The sequence below is a fragment of the Podarcis cretensis genome (assembly GCF_951804945.1).
Source record: "Podarcis cretensis genome assembly, chromosome: 8".
In the NCBI taxonomy this organism is placed as follows: Eukaryota; Metazoa; Chordata; class Lepidosauria; order Squamata; family Lacertidae; genus Podarcis; species Podarcis cretensis.
This window is the reverse complement of record NC_137177.1, coordinates 61,007,555-61,032,342: the sequence shown is the minus strand read 5'-3', so window position 1 is coordinate 61,032,342 and position 24,788 is coordinate 61,007,555. Positions and strand designations below refer to the sequence as shown.

Here is a 24,788-nt window from a genome sequence, read left to right as displayed (position 1 = left end):
TCTTTATATGCCCCTAGGCTTAGCCTAAAGTATATTTTTGGATGCTGCACATTCACACTCCTGGACTGTGAAATGAAGGACTGTATATTTCATAAAAACAGATTGCAAAAATATTTCATATTCTGCTTCTTTGTGGAAACCTGAAATGTAATTACATTGAAAATAACAATAAAGCTAATGTATTTTAATCTTTGAAACATAAAATATAATCTTATAAACTATATTAAATTGGAGAATTTTCATTCTGCATTAAGTAACACTCACCTGAAAAACAATTATTTTAAAACACTTATTTTCAAGCATTACAGCATTTAGGCTGTTAGTGTTAGGGGAATGTGAAGGAAATAATAATTGGGCAATTCTGACTTTCTGTCCCCAGGTTTCAAAATATAGTTGCTGTAATTGTTTTCTGCAGAAATTAGTCTGCAAAGAGTTTGCAATCTATCCCCACCACAACATTTACATCAAAACCATGTAAGCAACCTTGCTTATCGAGACAAACATAATTCTTATTTATTTGTGTCTGTTATGCTACAGTCACTTTATTCATTGATTTAATTTTATTTTTTACCTTGTGCTGAGCTTTAAACGTGTTTTTGGCTGGGATCAACAGAATTCATAATTAGTTCCCCACACCCAAGGAAGCTTTGGGTTGTTGTTTCTTAAGCAGCACCCCACCCCCATATTGCATGACAAATCTACAGAATCAGTTTGTGAAATGTCACTGGGATCTGCTGTTTGAAGGTTGTTGGGGTGGGAATATCAAAACTCTTCCTGGGCATGACAAAAGTAGGTCTTTGGTCATTCCCCTTATCTCATTTTCCCTGTCACAATCTTGCGAGGCCAAGCTGTTAATAAGTGCATTTAGAGACAGAGGCCAGAGACAACTGCATTTTCGTACAGTGCAGACACAAACCTTGGTTTATTAAGCCATTCTGTGCATGGGTGCAAGCAGATAAACAAACCACAAGTGGGCATAGCATTATGCAATCTGAACCCTGGATTGTGACTGGCTTCACTATCATAAACCATGACAACTAAGCTGAAAACAACCCTTGATTTCAGGCTGACCTGCTATTGTGGTTTATTATGGTAAAACAAACTAATATCCTAGGTTCAGGTGGACTGTTAAAGTAGCCCACTTCATGGTTTATTTACCCTTTCACATGAAGGGAGGAGCAAAGAGGGAGGAGTGTTTGGGCGGTGTGCACCACTACACACACCAAGCACATTACAGCTTCAAAAACCAGCCTCGTGGCGAGATGCAGGGGTAGGCAAAGTGGTCCTTCCAGATGTTGTTGGACAACAACTCCCATCCCCAATCATTGGCAATGATAGGAGCTGTTGATTGGAGGACACCATGTTGGCTGGCTACCCTCTGGCTTAGTGTTGCGTGAGAATGCCGCTGCAGCCTGACTTCAAACATTGAGTTTATAAATTTATAAGGCACTTAGCGAATACCTGAGAGATGTACAGAAATAGTTCTAGGTTGCAACAGGGACAACAGCATTGCCCGCTGGGTAATCTGATGTAATAATAAAATTTTTTAAGCACTGATTCTTTCAGATAGTACTAAATTATGTAATTAAAAACAAAGCCTCAAAACAATCTATTACTGCTAATAAAGATTATCACAAAATATTTTACTGGAAACAAGGACAACTGGTGACTCCAGATTTCTAGAGCAAAGCCTTAAACAAATGTTTCAAAACTCAACTGATTTATGACAATAATTGTTAAGTACTGCACTGAGCAGAGATTATATTGGGCATAACTAACGGCTCATCTGTGAATACGATCGACTACATCTACATTTTTAACCCTGGAGTTTCATTTAAACATACAGGTATTAAGATTTCTTCTCTGCAGATAAATTATGTTTCCAATTATGCAGATCAACTGGGATTCATCCTCTGGGATTTTTACATTTACTGCATGGCAATGAGGACGGGAAATACCATTATTCTGCATGCAAAGTTTGCTGTGTTTCCATGAACAGTGGAAGAAACCCCACTCCACATCAGCAGGCTTTTGAAACTCATTATTTTTATGTTCAACAGTTCATAAGCCAAACATTATTGCAAGAAAACCAATTAATTTCTCATTTGCATTCAGTATCTGATTCTCATTAAAAAAAACTTTACCAGAGGAAAAAAATATCCCAACACAATCATGTTGCAAAAACATTAGCCCCCTGCATATAATTTGAAATGTAGTTCTGCAAAATATAGTTGCAAGCTCATAATACTTTTTGGTAACCAATTATAGGCTACCTTACTCATTTAAAACCCTTTTACTAAGAATGATTAAAAAATGTATCTTCAAGGTAGGCTATAAAATACAGTTTAAAAAATACAAGAACAAAGATAACAAACAGAAAAAGCAGCATCAGCTTCAGACATCAACAGATCCTATCAATGACGGCTCTTAAGAACCAATTTAAAGAGGCATTAAACCCAGTAAACATCCAGGACAATCAAAACCATATCTACCTGGTACCTAAGTGACATCAAAGACTGATAAGGGGAACAAGAAGCACAGTTGAGATGCTGCCACAAGAAAGACCCTATTTTTGTCAACCAGAGACCTTTTTTTTCTCAGAAGGTGAGAATACCAGAGCTGAGCCTTTGGTGAATATATTAACATCTGGGCAGGTACATAGAATCAGAGGGCTAGTTTGCACCTAACACAGTTCACAGTTAAATGGAGTGGCCTCAGTCAGCTGAGCAAGGCATTGGGTTTGGATGCTCCTCTCTCATTACAACCCCAGACCCTCCAAGTGTCCCTATTTTCCAGGGACGCCTCTGATTTACAGAAGCTGGCCCGGTTTCTGATTTGATCCCAGAATGTTACACTTTTCCTTAGGATGTCCCTATTTTCATTGGAGAATTGTTGGAGGGTATGGAGTTATCCAACCCCTGAGCCATCTGAAGGCAATCCTGTATAGGGAAGTTTTTTTAAAAAAATCTTTAATGCTTTATTATATTTTTATATACAGTGGAAACTTGGGTTACGTATCGTCCTCCTTACAAACGCTATGGGTAACAAGCTCTGCTAACGTGGAAGTAGATGCTCCTGCTTGCGAACTTTGACCTGGGATGCGAGTGGAAGTTGCGCGCCAGCAGCGCGGCAGGCCCCATTAGCGAAAGCGCGCCTCATGTTAAGAACGGTTTCAGGTTAAGAACGAACCTCCAGAATGAATTAAGTTCGTAACCGGAGGTACCACTGTATGTTGGAAGCTGCCCAGAGTGGCTGGGGCAACCCAGTAAGATGTGTGGGGTATAAACAGTAAAATTATCATTATGGAATGGGACGTCCCTATTTTCACCAGTGAAATCTTGGAGGGTATGCACCCCACACCTCCATGAAAAGGGCTTTAGCTGAGGTTACTTTCAATTTCAAAGAATCTTGGCTTAATATGACGTGTGAGCCAGGAATAGGGATTTAAAAACAAGCAATTGTTAGTTACACAAGCCAGGTTTTTAAACTATGGTTGAAGTTGGCTTGTTTAGCTAAGAATCAGCCAGCCAGAGTCTGTTTTACTGACCAGCGGGGGAAAAGGAGGGAGTGTGCAAGCCCAATGTCTTGCTCAGGGGCTTGGCCACACATTGCTAAACCACACTTTAGTATCATGGGACAAACCAGTCAGAATATTGGTTCCATGGGGAAAATCCAGCTAGAAGCCCAGCCAGGTTCACTATACAAAATGCACATTGAATACATAGCTTCTCACGTGCAAGGAAAATCACGCTACGTACATAACGGAAACTACTCTAGGGTCATTAGCACAGGATTCTTTGGAGGGTAATTGAAATCAACATTAAGGGTAATTGAAATCAACATTAAGAGGGCAGCAACAGCAGCTAAAGAAATTTCAAGGATTTGCCAGGTTCCCCAAGAGAGGAGTGCTTTGCTTTTCTTCCCCACTCCACACTGCAAGTGCCACAATTGGCAAGGATAAGCATTCCTAAAATAAAGTCGCCTGTTAACAGCAATTAAAGAAGGGTAAACTAACTTGTGCTGCCAGAGGACAGCACAAATCCTGAGCATTGCAGGGTACAGGTACGTGTGTGAAGGACCAACTCCCCCAACTTGGCACTCTCTAGACTTTGTAGTTCAACCCCATCAGCCCCAGTTAGCATGGGGAGTTGTAGTCTAAAATATCTAAAACGTTCTGAGTTGGGTGGGGGACAGTGGGGCTAGTGAGGGACATGAGAGGAAATCTTTTCCCCTTACGATGGTTACATATAAATAGGATTACTAACAGGTTTGAATGGGAGGGGGAACCATCTGGACAGTTGCCCGAATTGTTCCAATTACAACCAGGTTTATTAATAAAGAGACTCTGGTCCTTTTCTCATTGAAAAATTGTTTTGTTGCCTTTACTTTATGTATACTTCTTTATTTCACACATGTGCAAATATAGTGGCGGTGGTGGAGAAGGAACCCTAACCCCAGAGAGGTGAGGCTGGCTCCCTTTTTGTAACCCTTCTGCTGGCAGGCTAAGACCTTTCGACAGAGAAGGCTGTGAAAGCTAAGGTGCAGATGATACTGATCCCTGGGCTGCTGTCAAGTCAAACTGCATTTTATTTACAGGTTCTAAATGGGTTCCGATGCATTTTAATTATTGTCCTTAACTAGTTTGTTTTTATTACTTTGTATTTCATAATGCTGCTTTAAAATGCTTTAAGCCGCCTTGAATCCAACTTGGGGGAAAGGCAAGATGTTAATACATTAAATAATAATGAAAATAAAAATTCATTTAACTGCATAGATGCAAGCCTGTGTGGTCTGAAGCTGCTACCAACTCTTGCTGTTCTACTTGGTTTGCTGCCTGCCCCCTTCCCAGCTTGGCATAGGCCAGCTGCCTTGCTTGCTGTGATCACTGACAGTGCTCGTGACAGCAGAAAATGCATGGCAATAGCAACAAAGGGTGGGAGGTAGCCACTCTGTCCTCTTCCCAGAAGCCTAGGTAAATCTCATGACCCTCCTCCACTTGAACCTGCAGCACCCTTGGCAGTAGGGCTACTGCAGCAGCAGGAATGCATTACTCTGCTATGCAGTTTACCATCAGAGCAGCACAGAAATGGCAGTGCCCAAAATGTATTAATGATCGTACCAGCCAAATCTCCCTGTGGCATCCTCTGTCAGGGTGCAGTCAGGGCAGCTAAGAGGGCAGATGAATGCAGATAAGAGATGAACATGTAGTTATGAATGGATGCCGTTATCCCTTCCAATTCAAATGGGCTCTGACCCCCGAGTGCTTTTAATTTCTATTTGGCAGCTTGTATTGCGAAGTTATTGGGCTGCATGCTCAAACTCAGGCTTTAGATAGTCTTGTAATGAACAGGATACTAGGAACAGGTTTGTGAACTATTGTCCAACTAGCAGATTTATTGCTAGAAGGAAAGGAATTGAGGCAGTAAACAAAGCAGCGCCTTTGCTTGTGTAGGGAGGGATGTTACCTGCATTACAATTAGCAATGCACAGGGCAGAAAGGCGCCGTCTCTTTCCCTGAAATGTCTTTGCTTGCCTCCGCAAAGAACTGATTACACAAAGCATCCAACATCTCAAGCAAACAGCCAGCAGCACATCAGGTTACGCTTTTTTGCAATGCCTACACTGTACGAGATGTTTAAAGAGAGAAACACACGTTGAGATTTGCATTGACTGCTGTTGAGCAAAATCTTTGCAGACAGCCACTTAATTCTCTTCCCAACACTCATTGTTTCCATTATTCCAACAGAAGATATCTTGTGTGACATTTACGTACTTATTTTTCTTCACTGCAGACGATTTAATGGAACTCAGTGAATTCTACATTCCCAATAAGCACATTTTGTGCATAAGGAAATTGGGACGCAAAAATCTAAGCATGCAGATAGCTGTGCAATTTCCACACATAGACAAAAATGTCTGTTTTATAATACACATTCTTCCCACTAAAGTTTCTGCACCTTCATTCCTGTGCTGTCTGAACCTTGACTCTACGCATGTAAAAACTCACAAGATCATACACAGCTTCCTTGAAGGGTTCCTAGTACAGGCTTTCATGGGGTTTTCCTAATGAGGAAGGCAGGTTAGGGGATAGAAGAAGAGGCAGAGCTGTACTCATGGAGTAAGTGCACAGTTAATTCAGTTTTCTTGCATACATCGCATCAATTTTCTACACACTTCACTCCTTCCTTTCTTACACTATTCCTGCTGAAAAAAAGTAATGTTGCACAGAGAATACTAATATATGATAAATAAAGCCATCAAATATGACAATCACACAAAAGTTTCTTTGCAATTCTTTAAAGCTTTAGGTCACAATCCAGTTTGTAACTTGGAATAGAAGGACTTGTGCTACCTGGTGGGATGTCTGGCTTCTTCTATTGAACAATGGACCCCACCAAGACCATATCATGTTTTCAGATGTCTTGATGGCTTTATTGTTTGTGTCTGTGCTACTCTGAGCTCTTTTGGGAGGAAGGGCAGGATATAAATTAAATTAATAACAATATTAGTATCACAAACAACCTCAGTTCAAAGAACAGCTTTACCAAGCACTGGTGCTTGATAACCACAAATCCAAAGCCCGTTGGGTGCACAGTACTGGTCAAATCATCACAGAAAAAAAAAAGACTGTTTCTATATTCTCACAGTAAGAGGAATGAAGCTGAGCAGAACTGAAGAGTGCAGGTATAACTTACCACCAAATAGCTACTGCAATAAATGATAATGGCCACTGGCTACAAACAATAACAACTGACTACACTCAGACTGAACAGTTTCCTTCATAGCAAACCACGTCGCTTTCACACCACGGCTATCTGTATGGAGTCCATATTTTATATGCTGAAAGTACTTTTGTATCCAAGAAAATACGGTGGCAGCTCTATACTTATTTAGGCAGGATTGTTTTCACATTTATCTAAACAACCTGTGAATTTGTTCAGCAATGCATGGAAATACATTACTTAGGCCAATGCTATTAATTCCACTGATAAAGAGGTTTTCAAGACCAGGAATAATTCTTGAAATAACGAATCTGTTTTTGTAGGCAAATTAAAATACCCTGGAATACGAAAAGCATCTGAAATAGTGTTATCTCATTGATTAGGCCAATGCTATTTTCACTCTGGTTGATGTATTTATTTTCAAGGCTGAGAGAACTCTTATGCAGTTTACCAAACTGGGTCTGGTCCACACAATCAATCTCTGGATTAATAAGGCAGGATACACACGAGCTGCATGCAGGTCAGGGCCGGTCCAATATATTTTGGCACCTGAGGCAAACCACAAAATTGTGCCTTTCTCTGCTAGGGCTGAGAGGCTGCTGTAGAGATGGCATGTGGGGTAAGGGCTGGTGAGGAAGAGGCAGATCCAAGCAGCGTGCCACAGCCATCGTTGCTACTGCAGCAGCAGCAGCGGGCAATGCATTCCTTGGATGCCAGATCTCCTGCCTCTGTGGATTCTGCTGCCTGAGGCGGATGTCTCACCTTGCCTCATGGGTGGGCTGGCCCTGATGCAAGTATACAGAGGTCCTTTCCAGCCCAGTGGCTGAACAAGCCAGGATTCAGCTCTTAATCTGTTATGAACCACCTCAAAAACTACGCTTATTTGCTTACAAACAAGCCAGGGTACTAATTTTAAATCAAGGCTTAATATTCCGGCTTGTTTGCAGGGCATTAACGGTAGTTTATGGGTTCACATTTAATGGGAAAGCTATTGTTTACAGTTTATTTTGCTGCTCACATGCAAGGGGCGAGAAAGCGCATGGTGCCATATCCTGGCTTTAAGTGAGGATTTGAGTGCACAGATTTGTCCATGGAATTCTATTATGAAAAATGATGACTCTTCAACAGAGTCTCCTAGATAACTGCTACATAATTACATTATTGCTGGTAATAATTTCAACTTTTTAAATAAAGTTTTAATTGCTGCAATGTTGTGTTATGACTTATATAGCACCATCTATGTACATGGTGCTTCAGCATAGGATGAGAGGACAGAGCCATACAGTATTTTTTTTTTAAAGATGAAAAGGAGTGTGGCAGTTGGAAAATGGATTAGGCCTAAACTAAATTGGCATAAAGATGCTCAGACTAGAGAGGATCCCTCTCCCCTTTCAGGCACAATTTAAAGCTGTTAAGCTGTTTATAATGATATAACTGTCAAAAATAGTTTAGCTAGCGTGACTATTTTGGCTACATCTGTTGCAAAAATAAACAGCGTGTTCTTTACATGCAAGGCACAGATCATTCGCATCCCTTCTGAGTTGTCCTCCTCTTTCACAGAGATGAAGAATCTGTGGTGCTCCAGATATTCCTGAACTTCTAGCTCCCACCAGCCCCACCCAGTTTGGCCAATAGTAAGTGATGATGGGAGATGTAGTCCAGTAACATCTGGAGTGCACCAAGTTCCCCATTCCTACTGTGTCCCTTACAATCCAAGTTTAGGTTACCATCTCATACCCGCTTACCTTAGGATAAGTCCCACTGAACCCAAGCATAGGTTTGCACTGTTAATCTTTTTAAATCCCTTCTCAAATCCCACATTTTCAATGCAATATTTGGGACATTGCCTGTAGTCCCTGTATCACACGGCTCCTACTCAACCTGAGTACACGTAACTGAAATGTAATTTGCATTTATTTGTATCACACTGCTCCTACTCAACCTGAATACATGTAACTGAAATGTAATTTGCATTTATTTATGCAAAAATTTACACCCCGCTCTTCCCTTCCAAAAAAAGATCAACTAAAGCATAAAAATGAGTATAAAACAATAATCCATCATTTTAAAAAATCCCAGACTAAAAGTAGGAAAGAGAAAGAACACAAGAAGCTAAACTATGAAAGAATAAATTAAGCAACAATAGAAAGTCTTCTGTTCTTCTGTTGGCTCCTCTCTTGTAGAATTTTAGCTGGCAAACTCTTTGAGGCTGTACCTGTCCTTCTGTACTTTGGAAAGTGCAATGCACTTATAGCTCTAAACAGTGTTTTTTTATTATTAAAAACCGGGGTGTTGCTATTTATATATTGGTCAAAGTGCTGTGGGTGCCAAATAATACCCTCCACAAAGTTAGGCACTATTTTTAGAAGGTTAAGGGGGCATTCAAAAGTGAAGCAGGGAATACACCTTCTGATTCTCTTGTCATTAAAGCACTGAGCATGGATGCTTCTGAACAGACATCCTGTGCAAACAAAGCGATGGAGAGCTACAGACCTGACTGCGCTCCTCAGCCAGGCACAGAGAGCAGGGGTGCCAACTTGAATAAAATATATATTTTTTTTTGGGGGGGACAGGTAAGCCCCACCCTGCATAACTGATCACATGAGGTACATGCACAACATTTGAATAGCAATGCCCGTCAACTATGGGGGCCCCTGCCCCCTCAAATATTTTATTGTGGGGGCCAAAGCCCCCATGGCTCCTAGGAGTTGGCTCCTATGACAGAGAGATATTGTAAAGACAGGGCCATAACAAAATGCTGTCCTATAATTCAAGCACTGTTTTTTACTGCCCGCCCCCTTTTGTCTAAAAGGAGCTTTTCTTATAGGACTCCCATAGACACAGAATAACCTGTTAAGTTTTGGGTTCTTTTCTCTTCCTCCTGAGAAAAACTCTTCCTGAGAAAAAAACATTGTTGGATCTGAGTCCTGGACGCCACTCAGCCTTGGAAATTCACAATGCATATGCAATTGCTTAATGTTCAGTTTAATTGCTTGTAGATGTAATGCCAAACTGAACTTAAAAGATATTTCAAAAGTAGTGACTCACCTGCAGTGAAATCATTATTCAGATCAATGAATGCATGGGAGTGAGGTGTGTACAACTTCTTCTGTGTGTCCAGAGCTATGTGCCATGATAAATTCCTATGAAGGGAAATTGTTAACAGTTAGTTTTAATAACAAGGTTAACACCTGAAGATCATCAATGTTGGCATTCAACCACTTGCACATAACTGATTTGACTTCAGTTATATAATATGTGTGCAAGAGAGAGCAACCTCTAGGTTTATACATACTCAGGTGATCATTTCATGTAATTGAGAAAGCAGGCTTTACTGACAAAGAGCTTATGCTACAATATATGTACCTGGTAGCCTTCAAAATGCAATGAGCCTCATGCTGTTTTGACACAGTTCATTCAAATGGAAGAACAAAGTAAGAGGATAGAAAAACACAATACCACTTCAAAGGACTAACACTGCCTTACGTTTGATCTGAGTAAACATTACTTGCATTCATAATACTTCTATTTTCCAGAAGAAGAAAGACCACTCTCCCATTACAGAGTTGTTACCTTGCCTTCTGCTTTTAACAATGAGCTTGCTTGTTGGGATAATTTGCTGTTGATTTTCTGGAATATGATGTTCCTATTTTGTCATTTTAACCTTTTAATTAGCCCCTATTTCCCCAAAGCTAGCTAAACCAATGGGCCAATTTGTCTTGAATTAAGCCAGCCAACAATTTCAAATGATAGTGCCCAGAACGCTATGTGTTCCCTCTATTTAGTATTCCACCGATCATCCCCAGTATTGTAACTTGCTAACCAAAAGATCTTTGCATTATCACCATCTCCTCTCTCTCCATATTTTGATTTACACTGAGTGACAATGGTTAGGATTTTTGTTTTTGTTCAGTTTCATACTTATTTGCCTGTATTCTGCATATTCATAGGAACATTTCCAAGCAACAAATAAATGGAATCTCAAATAAGGTTGTTAGTACCACGCAACACACAGCTGGGAACTCAGCCAGACAACTATACCCAAGATTCTGCCTCTGTGAGAACGACTAAGCAAGCAGACAAATAGTGAAAATGTATTCTACACATTTGAAGAACTCGATTTTTAGATCATGCAGAATAGCTATAACTGCATAAGACAAGGCACTCTGGAACAGGAATGAGAAAGAAAGCTTATGTGAAATCTCTCTGAGTCATTTACCGGGTGGGGAGCTTTTTTTACTTCCAAACAGTTGCCTAAACATACTTAATTGGTATTGCTGTTGCTCCTGCTGAACTTCTGACTAGTTCATCCAATGATTAGGTATTCTTTAAGAAGATTTGGCTTAAGATACTTTATTCCTTCAAAGTCTTCATTCTTACTTAAACCGATGCCCCTTTCTTGTCTCAGAATTTAACCTTCAGCCCTTATAAGCAGAAGCCTACTCATTGCAAGAAACTGAAAAATAATGGCTTATAAAAAATAAAAACACACACAAAATCCCAGTCAGGCTGTCCTTTGATGATAAGAGCTCAGTTGAATTTGACTTCTTTGCTTGAGGTATTTGGAGGTGAAAATAAATTAAAGAAACTGCTAGTTGTGAGTAGGATCAGGCCAACATTACCTGTTTCTTCATTTAGGGTAGGTCTGGGGAACCTGTGGCCCTCCAGGTGTTCTGGAACTACCATACCCATCAGTCCCAGCCAACATGACTGAGGGCCAGGAATGACGGGAACTGTAGTCCAACAACATCTGGAGGGCCACACGGTCCTAATCCCCATTATAAAGGGACACATACCACACTGGAAACAACTTGGATGATCCACATCATCAACATGAACACTTCAGGACAGGTGAGTGCCTGTGTGATCTAGCTTCAGGGAGACACATGTTGAAACTTAACCATGAAGCCTGCTTGACCGTGAGCAAGTTACTCTATCTCAGCTTAAGCCATCCTTACATATCAAAGGTACATCCTTCTGAGCTTGTTGAAGGAAGGGCAACATAGAGATGTAGTGTTTTTGCTTTTTGTTTTTTAAAAATAACAACACAGTTTTGGCTTCTCCATGTCAGTCAAGGCTTATAGGGAATCCTTAAAAAGGCAGCGGTAGCCAAGTGGTGCCCTCCAGGTGTTGTTGGTCTTCAACTCCCATGAGTTCCCATGACTGATGGGAGTTGCAGTCCAAAAGCATCTGGAGTGTACCATTTTGGCTACCCTTCTCTAAGGAGACAAGTCAGCAAACTGCAAACAGCAAACCGACTACATGCCTAGTGGGAAGAGGATGAAATATATTATTCCCCCCCCTTCTTTATTCCATACTTATTAGTTCTATTGTTCATATTTTGCACCTACTGCTGTCCAAGTACGTTTCCCAAAAATGTCCTCTAGATTTGACAGACACATGTTTCCATTTCCAAATGGATAAAGACACCATCCTTGATAAGTCTGCATTAATTTCGTCAGAAGTTCCCTATGAACTTATACACTTCCCCCCTTAAAAGACAAAGCATGAAATGCAAAGGAGAGTTGTGCTCTTCACACACTGTGAGGAATTTATTATAATGTGATCCATAATATTCAACCTTTTATTTCTAACAACCACGCTACTTTCTACTAAAACTATTCCCCCTCACTGGGGATGGGGGGGGGGGGGAGGAAAGAGCAAGGAGACTTTTTTGTTCAAAAGCTGATAAAATCTTCCAACACAATCATTGCAAGGTTATGGTTGCTGTCATCCACACCCTTGAGGAATGTGCAGGCTTTGTTCCATAAGTCACAGTTTTTAAACAGAAGTCATCTTGATAAAAATGAAAGAGATTAATGGCCATAAAACTATCTCAGAAGGGCAGAAGAACTTCCCCCTAGACACTTAAAATGATTTCAACATCTAAACACTGTTTCTGTTTTCATAGTACAAAATAATTTGCCCTGTCAAAAACAGATGTTATAAACAGATTTCTGAGATGAAAAAATCAAGTCTTAAAAACAGGAAAAGGACAACAATCCATCTAGTTATCCTAATATAGATATATTAAATTACTGGGTAATTTACCTAAATGAGGGAATATTTTACCTTTTTATTGAAGAACAGTACTCTGAGCCTGAATGATACAAATAGGTTTCTTAATTAAAACATTTAAGTGCCTGGGGACACAAGTTAGAAAAACTGATGTACTGTTTCTATGGAAACAGTGGCATAATCTGATTGACTTCTCTAGGTCTAATGCGCTTCTCTTGACACAATAGCTAAAAAGCCCCAGGGAAGTGCAAAACCCTTCACAACAAACCATTTCCTTTAGAGCTGATGAGCATCACCATTGATTACATATAAAACTGAAACATCTGTCAAAGGCTTCAGACACCTGGATTTATTCTGCACTCAGTACCCTTCCATATGTCTATCTTCCTACATACATAAAAATGTAAGCCTGTCATCATACTTTCGCACAGTTCGCACAGCCACCGACAGGCTGCCCTGATCCGTTAAGCCCAAAGAGCTCGTGGGAGTGGCTGGGTGCAGGGATACCAAAGAAGGATGTCAAAAACACCAGAACAATTAGTTCTAGTGCTTCATTAAAAGAAAGGTCTAGACCATGGGTAGGCAAACTAAGGCCCAGGGGCCGGATCCGGCCCAACCGCCTTCTAAATCCGACTTGCGGACAGTCCGGGAATCAGCGTGTTTTTACATGAGTAGAATATGTCCTTTTATTTAAATTGCATCTCCTGGTTATTTGCGGGGCATAGGAATTCGTTCATCTCCCCCCGCCCCCCCCCCAATATAGTCGGGCCCCCCACAAGGTCTGAAGGACAGTGGACTGACCCCCTGCTGAAAAAGGTTGCTGAGCCCTGGTCTAGACTTACAGTAAATCAGCCTGCCATGTCTCCCAGCATTTACAGGGCATCGCATCAAGGAGATGGTTTGTCCATGCCCAAGTAAATGTTCCTATGTTCTTTATACACAAAGCAGCAAACACCACTTTGTCCAGGACTTCCCATGACTTCACCTGACCAGATAAGGGCATAGGTGGCAACAAATAGTTCCCCTTTCTGTGCTCAGAGCCCAGCACCCCAAGCTCACAGATATGGATAGCTTCAAAACAAGTCATTTCGCCTATACCAAAGCAAGTGAATATAAACATATATGAGCTCATTGTTACAACAACTACCTATTAATTGTGGGATTATATTGACTACTAAGATGGCATTTGCAGAGCTTCCAGAATAGTTTGCCTTTGGTTCAATGCATAGGCAGCCACAACAACTGCAGCATGACAAATGGCAGGCAGGTGAGCAAGGAAGTGGTATGGGTGGCAAGTGGCTCAGGAGAGCTGTTTAATGGAGGAGGAGGAGCTGTGAAGCACCACCCTGCTTTGTTAAAGGCACCTACAGCAAGGTTTAACACACAGGGAAAGGTGCTTCACATAGAAGTTTAGTAAGTTACTCTGTGATATGCTTCCTCCCTCCTTTAAAATGGTATGGGGAATGGAGCAAGCTGTGTGTGGAGGGGTTGGGTCAGGTGGTGGGGAAGGGCAGTTAGCAAAGGCGCAGCAGCCCCTAGTGTTCATATATACCTCTAAAACGATGGAAACATTAAACAATTGATCATGTGGATTAATTTATTTAATAACATGATTTAGAAAAGAGGAGCACATGTAAAAAATGTAAAAAATAGGGCACATGGCCCTATTGGATTTTCAAATAGAGCCACAACTTATTACCCAACTGATTTTTAAATTACTATTAAAAGGATGATTTCTAGCAACATAATAGATAGCAAATATATGCAGTACTCCTAAAAAGAGGCATCCTCCCTTCTCTCACAAACAGGAAAGGATGCCTCTTCTAAGATGATTTCCTATAACAACAGGAGGAAGGAACCTGCAACTCAACTCCCAACAACCCCAGCCATAGCAATTACTGCCTTATCTTGGTAAGCACAAGTGTTGTGCATTTATGCCTTCAACAAGTCAGCTCACACCAAGCTTCTACAATAGGCTTCTTTCCATCCTGCCATACTTTTCTCTATTGTTCCTAGTGACCAACCATCACAGACTTGTTCCATTGCAGTATTGTAAAGAAACACAGCAGTCAGATGTAGAATCTAATTTGTTTAATAAGATTTGAGTAAACTAACAATTCAATTTTAATCGGATAATGTATAGGTTTAGATATTATTCTGAATAACAGACATTTGTGTTCATAATTTGTGAATATTGGTAATTTTGTGGTTATAGTGTTTCGTAAAATTGATTTGATAAATAAAAAGAAACACAGCAGCTAGAGCTGAAACATCAGCACGCAAAAAGTCATGCACCCTTCCACATTTTCAGCACAAAATTTCCCTCCAAGCTCTTGTTTGCATCGACCATGGTTTAACACCACCATCCACACCGTTATATTATCATTTATGTTAGAGTCCTTTTACAAGGATCTGAAACCATTGTTTAAAGCTCATTTGCAAATCCTGATTAAGTGTGAAACTAACAATGGCAAGCATCATAGTGCAGAAGTAATTCTTAACTACTGCTCAAACAAACCGTGTAAGAATAGCCTTGCAGGATCAGACCAAACTCCTGTCTAGTCCAGCATTCTCTTCCCTCAGTAGTCAGTCAAATGCCTTTGGGAGTCCACAAGAGAAGGAAAGTAGGGATTTGTATCAGAGAGCACATAATCTGCTCTCAATCACTTACAAGGCCTCCTTTTCGGTCATGATACAGGACAAGCGATAAAGATGCCAAAATGTGATAAAGCACACATAAATGTTGGTATGTAATGCTATGCCAAACCATTACTCAGTGTGAATGAGCAAACATGCAGGCTTTCAAAGAGGAGAATACGACCGCCTTGCTCCCCATCACCAATACTGTAAGACAGAAACTTATGACTCAACAATGCATATTTTCAAAAAGTAATAAATGAATTCAGCTTACCTGCCAAGTAGTACCTGTGGCTTGTCAGAATCACTTGTAGCTCCAAATACATCAGGAATTAAGTCACCATTGAAACTGCAGGAGCAACAATGATAAGCTGAACTTTCCAGCTGCTCTGTCAATAATAGGACAATTCCTCCTCCTCTAAGTTTAATACTGCTTCCCCAAAAGTATGCAGAAGCTTAGAAAAATATGAAGCTGTCTTATAGCAAATCAGGTCACTGATCCATCAAGCTCTGTATTGTCCACATTCAGACAAAGGCATCTCTTTACCTGGAGATGCAGCCAATTGAATTGGGACATTCTGCATGCAAAGCAGGTGTTCTGCCATTGAGCTACAGCCCTTTCTTAAAATCTGAAGAACAGAGGTTGGCTAAATACCACATTTTAAATGATTAGTACATTTACACTGCAATCCTATATATCCTTTCCTGGGAAAAAGTCCCACTGAACTCAGTTGAGTTTATTTTAGAGTGGACACTGCACAGAGAGTGAACTACATTTTCTCTGTTTTATTCTAATTTACAGTTGTAAACTCTTCTCATAATAATGAACATATACTTACTCCATGATTAGTGGCTCATCATGAAATGTTTTATTTAATACAAACTTACGATTTACATCTGAAAAGAAAGAAAAAATACAGTTGTTAACCTCGATTCTCTCAACTGCTAAGTATTTCAAGCATTCTGATTTAATTCTGTGGGCTGACTATTAATACAGTTCATTTAAATTAACACTTTTTAATGAGCTGATGTGCATGTAGCACTAAACCCGGAATGGGGAACCCCTTGGCCCACAGGACTTAATCCAGCCTTCTGGGTCTCCTCCTGCCCATGGGGAGCTGCTGAGTGGGAAAAGGGTTTTGATGTCATGCAAACTGAGCAACTGCAGTTTCTTTCTCGAGAAGAAGATACGCTGCCAGATCAAATCAGAGAGGAGTATATGAAAGCAGAGACATAGACTTGTGTTCCTTGCAAATATGCAAGAACTGTTCATAGATTTTATAACTGCATCCACACAATTTTCTGGATGCAGCTACATTTTGCAGCTCTGAATAGTTGTTAAGGCAGTACTGCTATTCAGTTGTGCATTGACATTATTTGCATTCTTCTGCTGGGATTAAGGAGTCCCTTTTGCTTTTTGTGCAGTCACAAAAGAAAGTGTTAGAGAGGATTTTTCTCCCCCTCTAAAACTTACCAGATTTTTTTTTTTTACAATGTCCTTGGAAAGAGAAACAGGAGTGCAGTTGCTAAGAATTAAATATATGCCCTTTGTTTCCATAGATAGCAGTCTGAGTGTGTGCGTGCATGAAGGTATGAGACAGAGACTGTGTGAGGATCTGGCTCCACACATTACTTGAACATATATCCCAACAGTCTAATCGTGTATCAATATCCATTACGTGAACCCTTATGAGGCATTATTATTGCTACATTACAGAGTAAAGGAAGTCATAAAATTGTTGTCTATTGACTGTGTGCCTAGAAAGGACAGATTTGAACTAGGCATATTCACTCTACCCCAAAACAATAGTGGTGTATGTGTGAACATAGGAAGCTGCCTTATATCAAACCAATCTGTCTGTCTATCTATCCAGGGTTTCAGACAGTGGATTTTCCCTGTCCTACTTGGAAATGCCTGGGACCTGGACCTGGACCCTTTTAGATGTGCTCTACTATTCACCCATGGCCCTTACCCATGTGTGAAGGTACCGTGCCCATAGGGCCCTTGAACACATGGAAGTCAATGGTGGCATGAGCAAGTACGACACTAACTCTCCAACCCCCTCTCCATACATGTGAACAGGGCAATGGCTAGACATCCTTCAGGACTGAATTTGATGATCACTTTCTAGAAATTTTAAAATGGTATTGCCTACCTAAAGTTTGATTATTTCCCCAGAAAATTAAAACTGATAGGTCAGTGTTAGGTTGTTTTTGAGGACGAGTTGTCAGGAGGACATCCATTTGTGAATCACCATCATAATCACCAGGAACCACACTGGTTATCACCACATTTCTAAAATTAAAAAAGGTAAAGTATTGTTAATTACTTAGTGCGTGATTGCAAACAATCATGCTTTCTTTAACAGTGATTTGCACATAATTCCTCTTTTAATGCAGCACAATATTTGAGCTTATATCATTCTCTATATTCTGCCCACAAAACTCTTGAGATGTTTCCAACTGCTGAATCTATTTCATGCTTTTAAAATAGGGCTTAATAAATTGCTTCCACATAGAATATAGACTCAAAGGTGAAACCCTGGACAGAGAAGGAGCGAGCGGAAAAGAAGGACTGTCATCATAAAGCTTTTGAAAGATAAATAGAAAGTTTATTAAGGCATACATTAGGCAAATGGCAGGGCTAACATCCATTCCAAAGTCTACCAATGGAGCCAGTGTCTCTACCTTGGCTCACATTTGAACAGGGTCTTTCCAGTTCCCTGCACCAACCAAGAATGATCCCCTGAGTAACACTTGGTGGTGCACAGGATTCTTTTCTACGTGTCACACACAAGGAGATAAGAGGCATTCCTAGAATAAGTTCCCCAAAGGCCCTCCCCCACAAAAAATGCTTCAGCTGGGTTTAAAATGAGGAAAAATTAAACATGCCCTTGTCTGTAGCATAAGAAAGAAGTGGAATATTTTCTCAGTAATTTTTCACAAACTAATGGCAATGCCAGTATTCAAAACTGCAATCCTAAACAAACTTATTGGACAGTAATTTCCATAACAAACATGTTCAGGATTGCTCTGCCCAATTCTGAATGTAAAGCATCATTTCTAGTCTACAAGCCACTAATTATGAAGGTTATCACATATCAGGTTACCACAAGTTTCCTATGTGCAAATCACAAAACCACAAGCCACAAACTTCAGACTTAAGTCCCATGGTAAATAAATTCAGCATTTGGACAGTTCATTTAAGTTCAGCAATCAGACAGTTATAACAAATAGCACACAACAGCCTTCTGGAAAGGCTTATGCCTGTTCTGATGGGATGAGAACAGAATTCAATCTGCTATATATCAGATGTATTTAACATACCTTATAAAGAGATACTTACGTTAATAATAATTTGACTTTGGGCTTAAAATAGGGTTCTTTTTGGTCTGCCAGGAAAATATTTAATTCACCATCTGAAAACCAAAGAAAAACATGACTGTAGTCTAAAATGAAAACATCATATCAGGAACTGTCATGTAATACATGGTTTTTGAACGACCCTCTGGGAAACCTGTTCCACAATAACTCATCTGTTGCATGTCTAGACCCTGCAACCACCACCTCGTAAAGAATAAGACACCAGGACACAGACATTACGTTAATGTTATTGGGCAAATTTTGGCCACAACTTTATTGATTACAGACTGTGAGCGGTATTGGCTTAGGCATTGAATGGACCCGACTATATCTGACTCCTGCCTGTTGTGCAGGAAGTCTGGTAAGGGTAAACCACCAGAAAGGGGAGCCCCGTTGATGCAGACCAATTTGAGCTCCCCCAGATGTTCCCGGTGGGGTCATGTCATGGCCCTAGCCCTGCCCCAGGCTTCGGACAAAATTCATCCCCAGATTCCTTTAACGGAATAAGCTTCCCTCCTGAAGCTTGGAGAGGCAGATGATGGCCACACCTCCCCTTCCCCATCATAAGGTCAAACAATGCCTAACCACAAAACCTTACAAAGTTGTGACGATTGCTACAAGGTAGGTGAAAACCAAATGGCCCCATGCCAATTTTGCAAAGTGTAAAATATCCTACCAGGCCCCTCAATGGTGACCAACCAAGGTCCATAGCAAGGCGAATGAAAAAGAAACCTGAAAATAGGGAGGGAGGGCAGGAGTTTGAAGAAGCAAGCCAAGAGGAAGGCCTCTGGCTCACGCCTCAGCTTAAATGGTCCCAGGCACGCCCCCCCAGCCACCGGATTGGCTGGCTGGACAATGACGTGGCCAGGATTCCCTGGGCAACACGGGACTTCATCCCCAGCCCCCAGAGGAGAGTGGGTTGCCATGTGGTCCACCGCAACTCCTCCCCACAGTGAAGTGGAGTAGACTTAAGGAGCCCTAGAGTAAGTGTCGTATGCTTTACATAACTTTCTAGGGTAAGTGTACACACGCGTACACACACACACACACACACACACACACAGTTCACAAGACACACTGCCAGCTCTGCTAGACTTTCACTCTTTCTCTATACAAAGTGGGAGAGTGCCCCTAGAACAGATCTAGCACTCCCATGAATGCTGCAGGAAAATATAAGTAATGATGAACAAACTTTTCCAGGGAACCTTGTTCAGCATTACTAAACTTCTCACTGAGTAAGCCCTAGGTTCCCTGGAACAAAGTTTGAAAACCACTGTTGCGCTATAGTGAGACACCCCCCCCCCATGTCTAAATGTAATGCCAAATCATACTTTGTCTTTACATGAACACGTCTAATTGGTCTACATGCTCAGGTCAACATGCTCCCTACTCCCACTCATTTCATAAATGGTTTCCCTCCCTCCTTTCATGGTTCCCCTAAATATTAGACTTTTGTTTTGCCTCAAAAAGAAAACTATGCATTGAAAAATATCATGGGTTTCAATTCTTGTTTGCAGGGCAAGCACAAACCATAGTGTTCTGGTTAACACAAAACTAAGCTATGGTTTGCCTAAAAAGAGGTAACTGCTGCATGTGAAGGAAAGTGAGTTTGGCTTCACAACTGAACCACTTCAAAGTCACATCTTTCTTTATCTGGGCATTATGAATCTTATCTTGTGTTATGCAGTTTCCCATTTCAATATGTTTCTTATCAGTTTCAAGGGTAACAGAGACATATCTTGACAAATCTTGTTCTTTATCACTACAGAGACAATTGCCTGCTATGAATTTATATGAATTTACACAGAACAAGAAAACCTACGAAACTTACAGAATTCTGGGCAGAAAAGTTGCTCTAACCGTGCTGCTGGGCTTCAGTATACAACAAAAGCCCATCCCAACTACTTCTATGAATTGTCATTTAGCCTGGAATCAACTACCAAGTCTGAGGCATGCTGCAGACATGTGAGTTGTATTGAGTCATTAGGGCGTGGCATGCATGAGGACCAATAAACAACAACAGGTTTCTTTCACCAGCTCAGAGCTTTCCACCCTAAAGCTAACACTCCTTTTGTAAACACCGAATTCACTTCATTTCCACAATTGGCAGACATGGGGCTGCTCAAGCCATGCTCTACTTCGCTCTAGTCAGAGTAAACCTATTGAAATGAATGCACCTAACTCTACCTATATGTTCTATTTTATACGGTCGTCAAATGTCTGTAAAACAATCAAGTGGTATATAAATTGTTTAAAAAGAAACAAAACTTAGCTATGCCCATTCATTTCAGTTCTTCTGTGATCAGAACTAACAATGTAAACAACCCTTCACCATTCTTTGGGCAGATCCATTGCAACTGATTAATCTACTTGCCACTTGCCTGGGTCCAACACCACCCCACCCCCAGGTCCTTTGCCTCCCCAGGTGAGAGGTGGGCCACTAATGGAGAAAGGAGACATAGCTGAAATCTGGGCAATATCTCTACCATACAGTGTACTGTATAAAAGTTCATCGTGATTAGTTTCTGCGAAACATCCTTTGGGAATAGTAATTAACCCCCACCCAAAAAAGTTTTGTGTACTACCATTTTGTTCCCATTCATGTTGGGTATAATTCTCTCTCCTGCTTCAGTCCAAGCTGCTCAATCCGGTTAACTTATATGCATTTCTCTTCTGTATTTACTGACTTCACGATTACTTCCAATTGTTCATAATATAACAAGTAAATGACGTGTCATTGCTTTTTTGAATGTTTTAAAAGCAGTTGCTGCTGATAATACCGTGGTCTTACCCTCTTTTGTCAATCGATCTGTGATTTTGTTTTGTTTTGGCAATCAAGTACTGTAGTGTATAAATTTTATGAAGTAACAGATAAATAAAGAAGATATTTATGTGGTGTGTTGCACGAGGGATGCTGTAAACACACCTGTGGAGAAGTGGCATACAAATAAACGGATGATGAAGAAGATGAGGATAATGTTGATGTCAAGCCCACCCCGACCCAGCCAAGGTCCGCCCTCCCGCCTCGCCTCCCTCCTCACCTCCCCTCAGCACGAAAAGGTCCGTCTGCTTGTCGGAGTTGAAGTCCCCGAAGGCGGCCAGCGTCCCGTAGGCCTGGTTCCCGAAGAGCTGGGACGTGACATTCTGCAGGGCCCAGCCGGGCCTCGCTCCCACCAGGAGGGACGAGAGGAAGAGGAGGAAGGGGGGGAACGGGAGGCCCCTCCGCGGGCGGCGGCAGCAGGGAGCCCTCATCGCGCACGGGCAGCAGCAGCAGCAGCAGCGCCAACAAACTGGGTCCTCCTCCTCCTTGCCACCGCGACCACCAACATCACTTACAGCCCCATCCGCTGAGGCGAAGAATGTCAGGAAGGCGGGGGGGGGGGGGGAGACAGAAGAACCACCACGAAGCGAGAGGGCGGAGGGGGCGCGCCTGTCACAATCCCGACCGGCTTCCGGGTTCGCTTTACGACAACGTCGCGCCCGCTCCCTTCTTCACGGCCCGCGCGCCCTTCAGCCCGCATGCGCCGCAGGGACGCGTTTACGGCCAGGCCGGGCAACCGCTCAACCGCCGGGAGTTGGGGCGGGGGAAGGGAGAGTCCGGGTCTGTGAGGCGAGCGCCAGAGCCGAGCTCCGAGGCTTCCTCTGACGGCTCGGCCGCCGCCGCCGGTCCTCCCCTCGCCATGGCGTCCGCTCTGGCCGACGTGAGCTGGAAAGTGCTGGAGCTGAGGGCCCGCTCCAAGCGTTCAGGTCTGACCTCTGCCCCCCTCGCCTGCCCTTTCGCCTCCTCAGGGGGAAGGGGAACCGCGCTTGTTTTGCCTGAGGCTGTGAGGGCGGCGGGTGTCGCTTGACTGGACTGCCGCCCACCCGCCTCACCCACCCCGCTGCCCTGGCTCCCTTCCCTGCCCCCGCTGCTTCTTCCTTCTCCTCGGCCCTTGCCTTTCTCTTTTCCTTCTGCCTCGCCTCAACTAACCCAGCGCTCTGTTTCCAACGGCGGAAATCCCAGCCAGATGTCTGCCCGACAGGAACCTCACCAAGCAGGGAGGCAGAGGCAGAGCACCTGCCCTCAGGGCCTGGCATTTGCAGCTATACTACCCCTGAATGTGGAGGTTCCGTGCCTAAGAAGATGCCCATCGCTGAGACAAACCTTCTTGGCTCAGTGTTGCTACTCTAGTGGCGGGGAACTTGCGCCCCACAACATGTTTGCTGGGTTGCAACATCCATAGTTTTCGGCTTGGCACGGGGGGGGGGGTTGAGGGGGGGGAAGCTGATATGTGTTTGTAACCCAGCAACATCTGAGGGCCACAGGTTCCTCGCTCCTGGACTGCTCTGACCCGCAACAGATTTTCAGGGTTTTAGGCAGGAGTCTTTTCTAGTCTTCTCTGGAGTTGATAGGGATTGAATCAGGAACGCCTGCCTGAAAAATAGGTGCTCCACCACTGAAAGAAGGATGAAGGCCTTTCTCCTAAAGTAAAAGGGACCTGCTGAATCAGGTGAAGGTCACTGTCCAGTTTAATGCACTGTTTAATCTGCTGCATGCTTACTCAAAAGTAAGTCATGTTAAGATCTCACGAAACTCAGTGGTACATACTTATCTGAGCCAATATGCTCAGCATGGTTGCCATCTTATGCACTTTGTTTTCTGGAAGCATGCTGTAAGGGACACAGTCTTGTCCTAAGAAGCCCACAAGCAGGCCATGAAGGAAACAGGCCTCCCTTTCTCTTCCCACCTGAATGATATCTAGTAGTCCCCTGTCTGAGCTAGCTGTTATGGTCAATGACTGTTGATTAAACTCATTCTCCATAGCTTTGTCTAATCTCACTTTAAGTCTTCTAAGACAGGGGCTATCACATCTTGTGGCAGTTAATATCTGCCTGTTCTGAACTGTAGTATTATAAGAGGAGAAAAACTTTACTTTGCTCACTTCCTCCACAATGTGCATGTTTTTACAAACCTCTGATGGCTTGTAACAACAACAACACAGATGTTTTAGCCTCTTCCTCATAGGAGAGGTGCCCTTAGTTTTCACAGCATGGAGATAAAACATAATCTCCCAGTAATGTTGCACATTTAAGCAATGGCTAAAGACAAAAGGACGCGGGTGGCGCTGTGGTCTAAACCTAAGCCTAGGGCTTGCCGATTGGGAGGTCGGCGGTTCGAATCCCCACAATGGGCTGAGCTCCCATTGCTCTGTTCCTGCTCCTGCCAACCTAGCAGTTTGAAAGGACGTCAAAGTGCAAGTAGATAAATAGGTACCGCTCCAGTGGGAAGGTAAACGGCATTTCTGGGTGCTGCTCTGGTTTGCCAGAAGCGGCTTAGTCATGCTGGCCACATGACTCGGAAGCTGTACGCTGGCTCCCTTGGCCAATAAAGTGAGATGAGTGCCCAGAGTTGTCCTAACGGTCAGGGGTCCCTTTACCTTTACCTTTAAAGACAAAAGGTGACAACCTCCCCCTCCCTTGTTTTTTAAGGGCAGGGTCTTGTACAAGAGCTTCAAGCTAAGTAGAAGTGCATCAGATGTGGCTTTCCCTCATCATCACATACAGTGACATGGGGACGAGCTAATGGGGAAAAGCATCACAGTTTTATCTCTTCTGTCACATAGATGCTGAAGACACAGAAACTCTGGCACAGCAGAATTTAGAAGTCCTAGACTCAACTTTTTCTCTTCTTCCCCTGCATAACTGAAGGCAGAGGTTGAAGCATCTCTCGCCACCCACCCCACTTTTCTTTACCTTCAGAGTTGTCCTTTCTTTGTCACCCTCATAATATGGTTTTCCCTGTGTTCTCCACCCCCCCCAAATGATTTGGCCTCTCAACTTTTCCAGCACCCTCAAATCCTCCTCCTTCCTCTTCCTTTCACTACATGCTCCGTTTCCCACTGTTCTCACTTTCCCTGGTCCATCAACAACCTTTCCCTGCCTCAGCTTGTAGCTATTTTTGTCTTGCTTGTTCCATCTGGCAGCTTTGCAAGTCACTTGAAAAGGCAGCAGCAGCTCTGGCTGACACTGAAGATGCAAACTCTGCTGTTGCCTGTTTATATTTCTCCC

General features: G+C 42.4%; 2 protein-coding genes across 9 annotated transcripts in view; one reads left to right on the top strand and one right to left on the bottom strand.

The window, feature by feature from the left end:
• Window positions 1–22,211, bottom strand: part of ITFG1 (integrin alpha FG-GAP repeat containing 1) — a 116,176-nt gene extending 93,965 nt beyond the window's left edge. The window contains exons 1-6 of the mRNA XM_079988808.1: window positions 21,782–22,211; window positions 18,724–18,796; window positions 17,534–17,673; window positions 16,217–16,274; window positions 15,652–15,726; window positions 9,771–9,865 (exon numbers count right to left, since the gene is read on the bottom strand). Coding sequence (XP_079844934.1) covers window positions 9,771–9,865; window positions 15,652–15,726; window positions 16,217–16,274; window positions 17,534–17,673; window positions 18,724–18,796; window positions 21,782–21,992 — 652 coding nt within the window. The 5' untranslated portion in view covers window positions 21,993–22,211. The remainder of the gene's footprint in view (window positions 1–9,770; window positions 9,866–15,651; window positions 15,727–16,216; window positions 16,275–17,533; window positions 17,674–18,723; window positions 18,797–21,781) is intronic.
• A 101-nt stretch (window positions 22,212–22,312) lies between these two features.
• Window positions 22,313–24,788, top strand: part of PHKB (phosphorylase kinase regulatory subunit beta) — a 143,539-nt gene continuing 141,063 nt past the window's right edge. For 5 of the 8 annotated variants that reach the window (XM_079988738.1, XM_079988733.1, XM_079988737.1 and 2 more), the window contains exon 1: window positions 22,316–22,487. Coding sequence is in view for 3 of the 8 variants with exons in the window: in XM_079988735.1 (XP_079844861.1) it covers window positions 22,421–22,487 (67 nt within the window). In the remaining 5 variants the exon portion in view is untranslated. Of the gene's footprint in view, window positions 22,488–24,788 lie in introns of all 8 variants that reach the window. The other 3 variants (XM_079988735.1, XM_079988736.1, XM_079988739.1) reach the window with 1 other exon arrangement.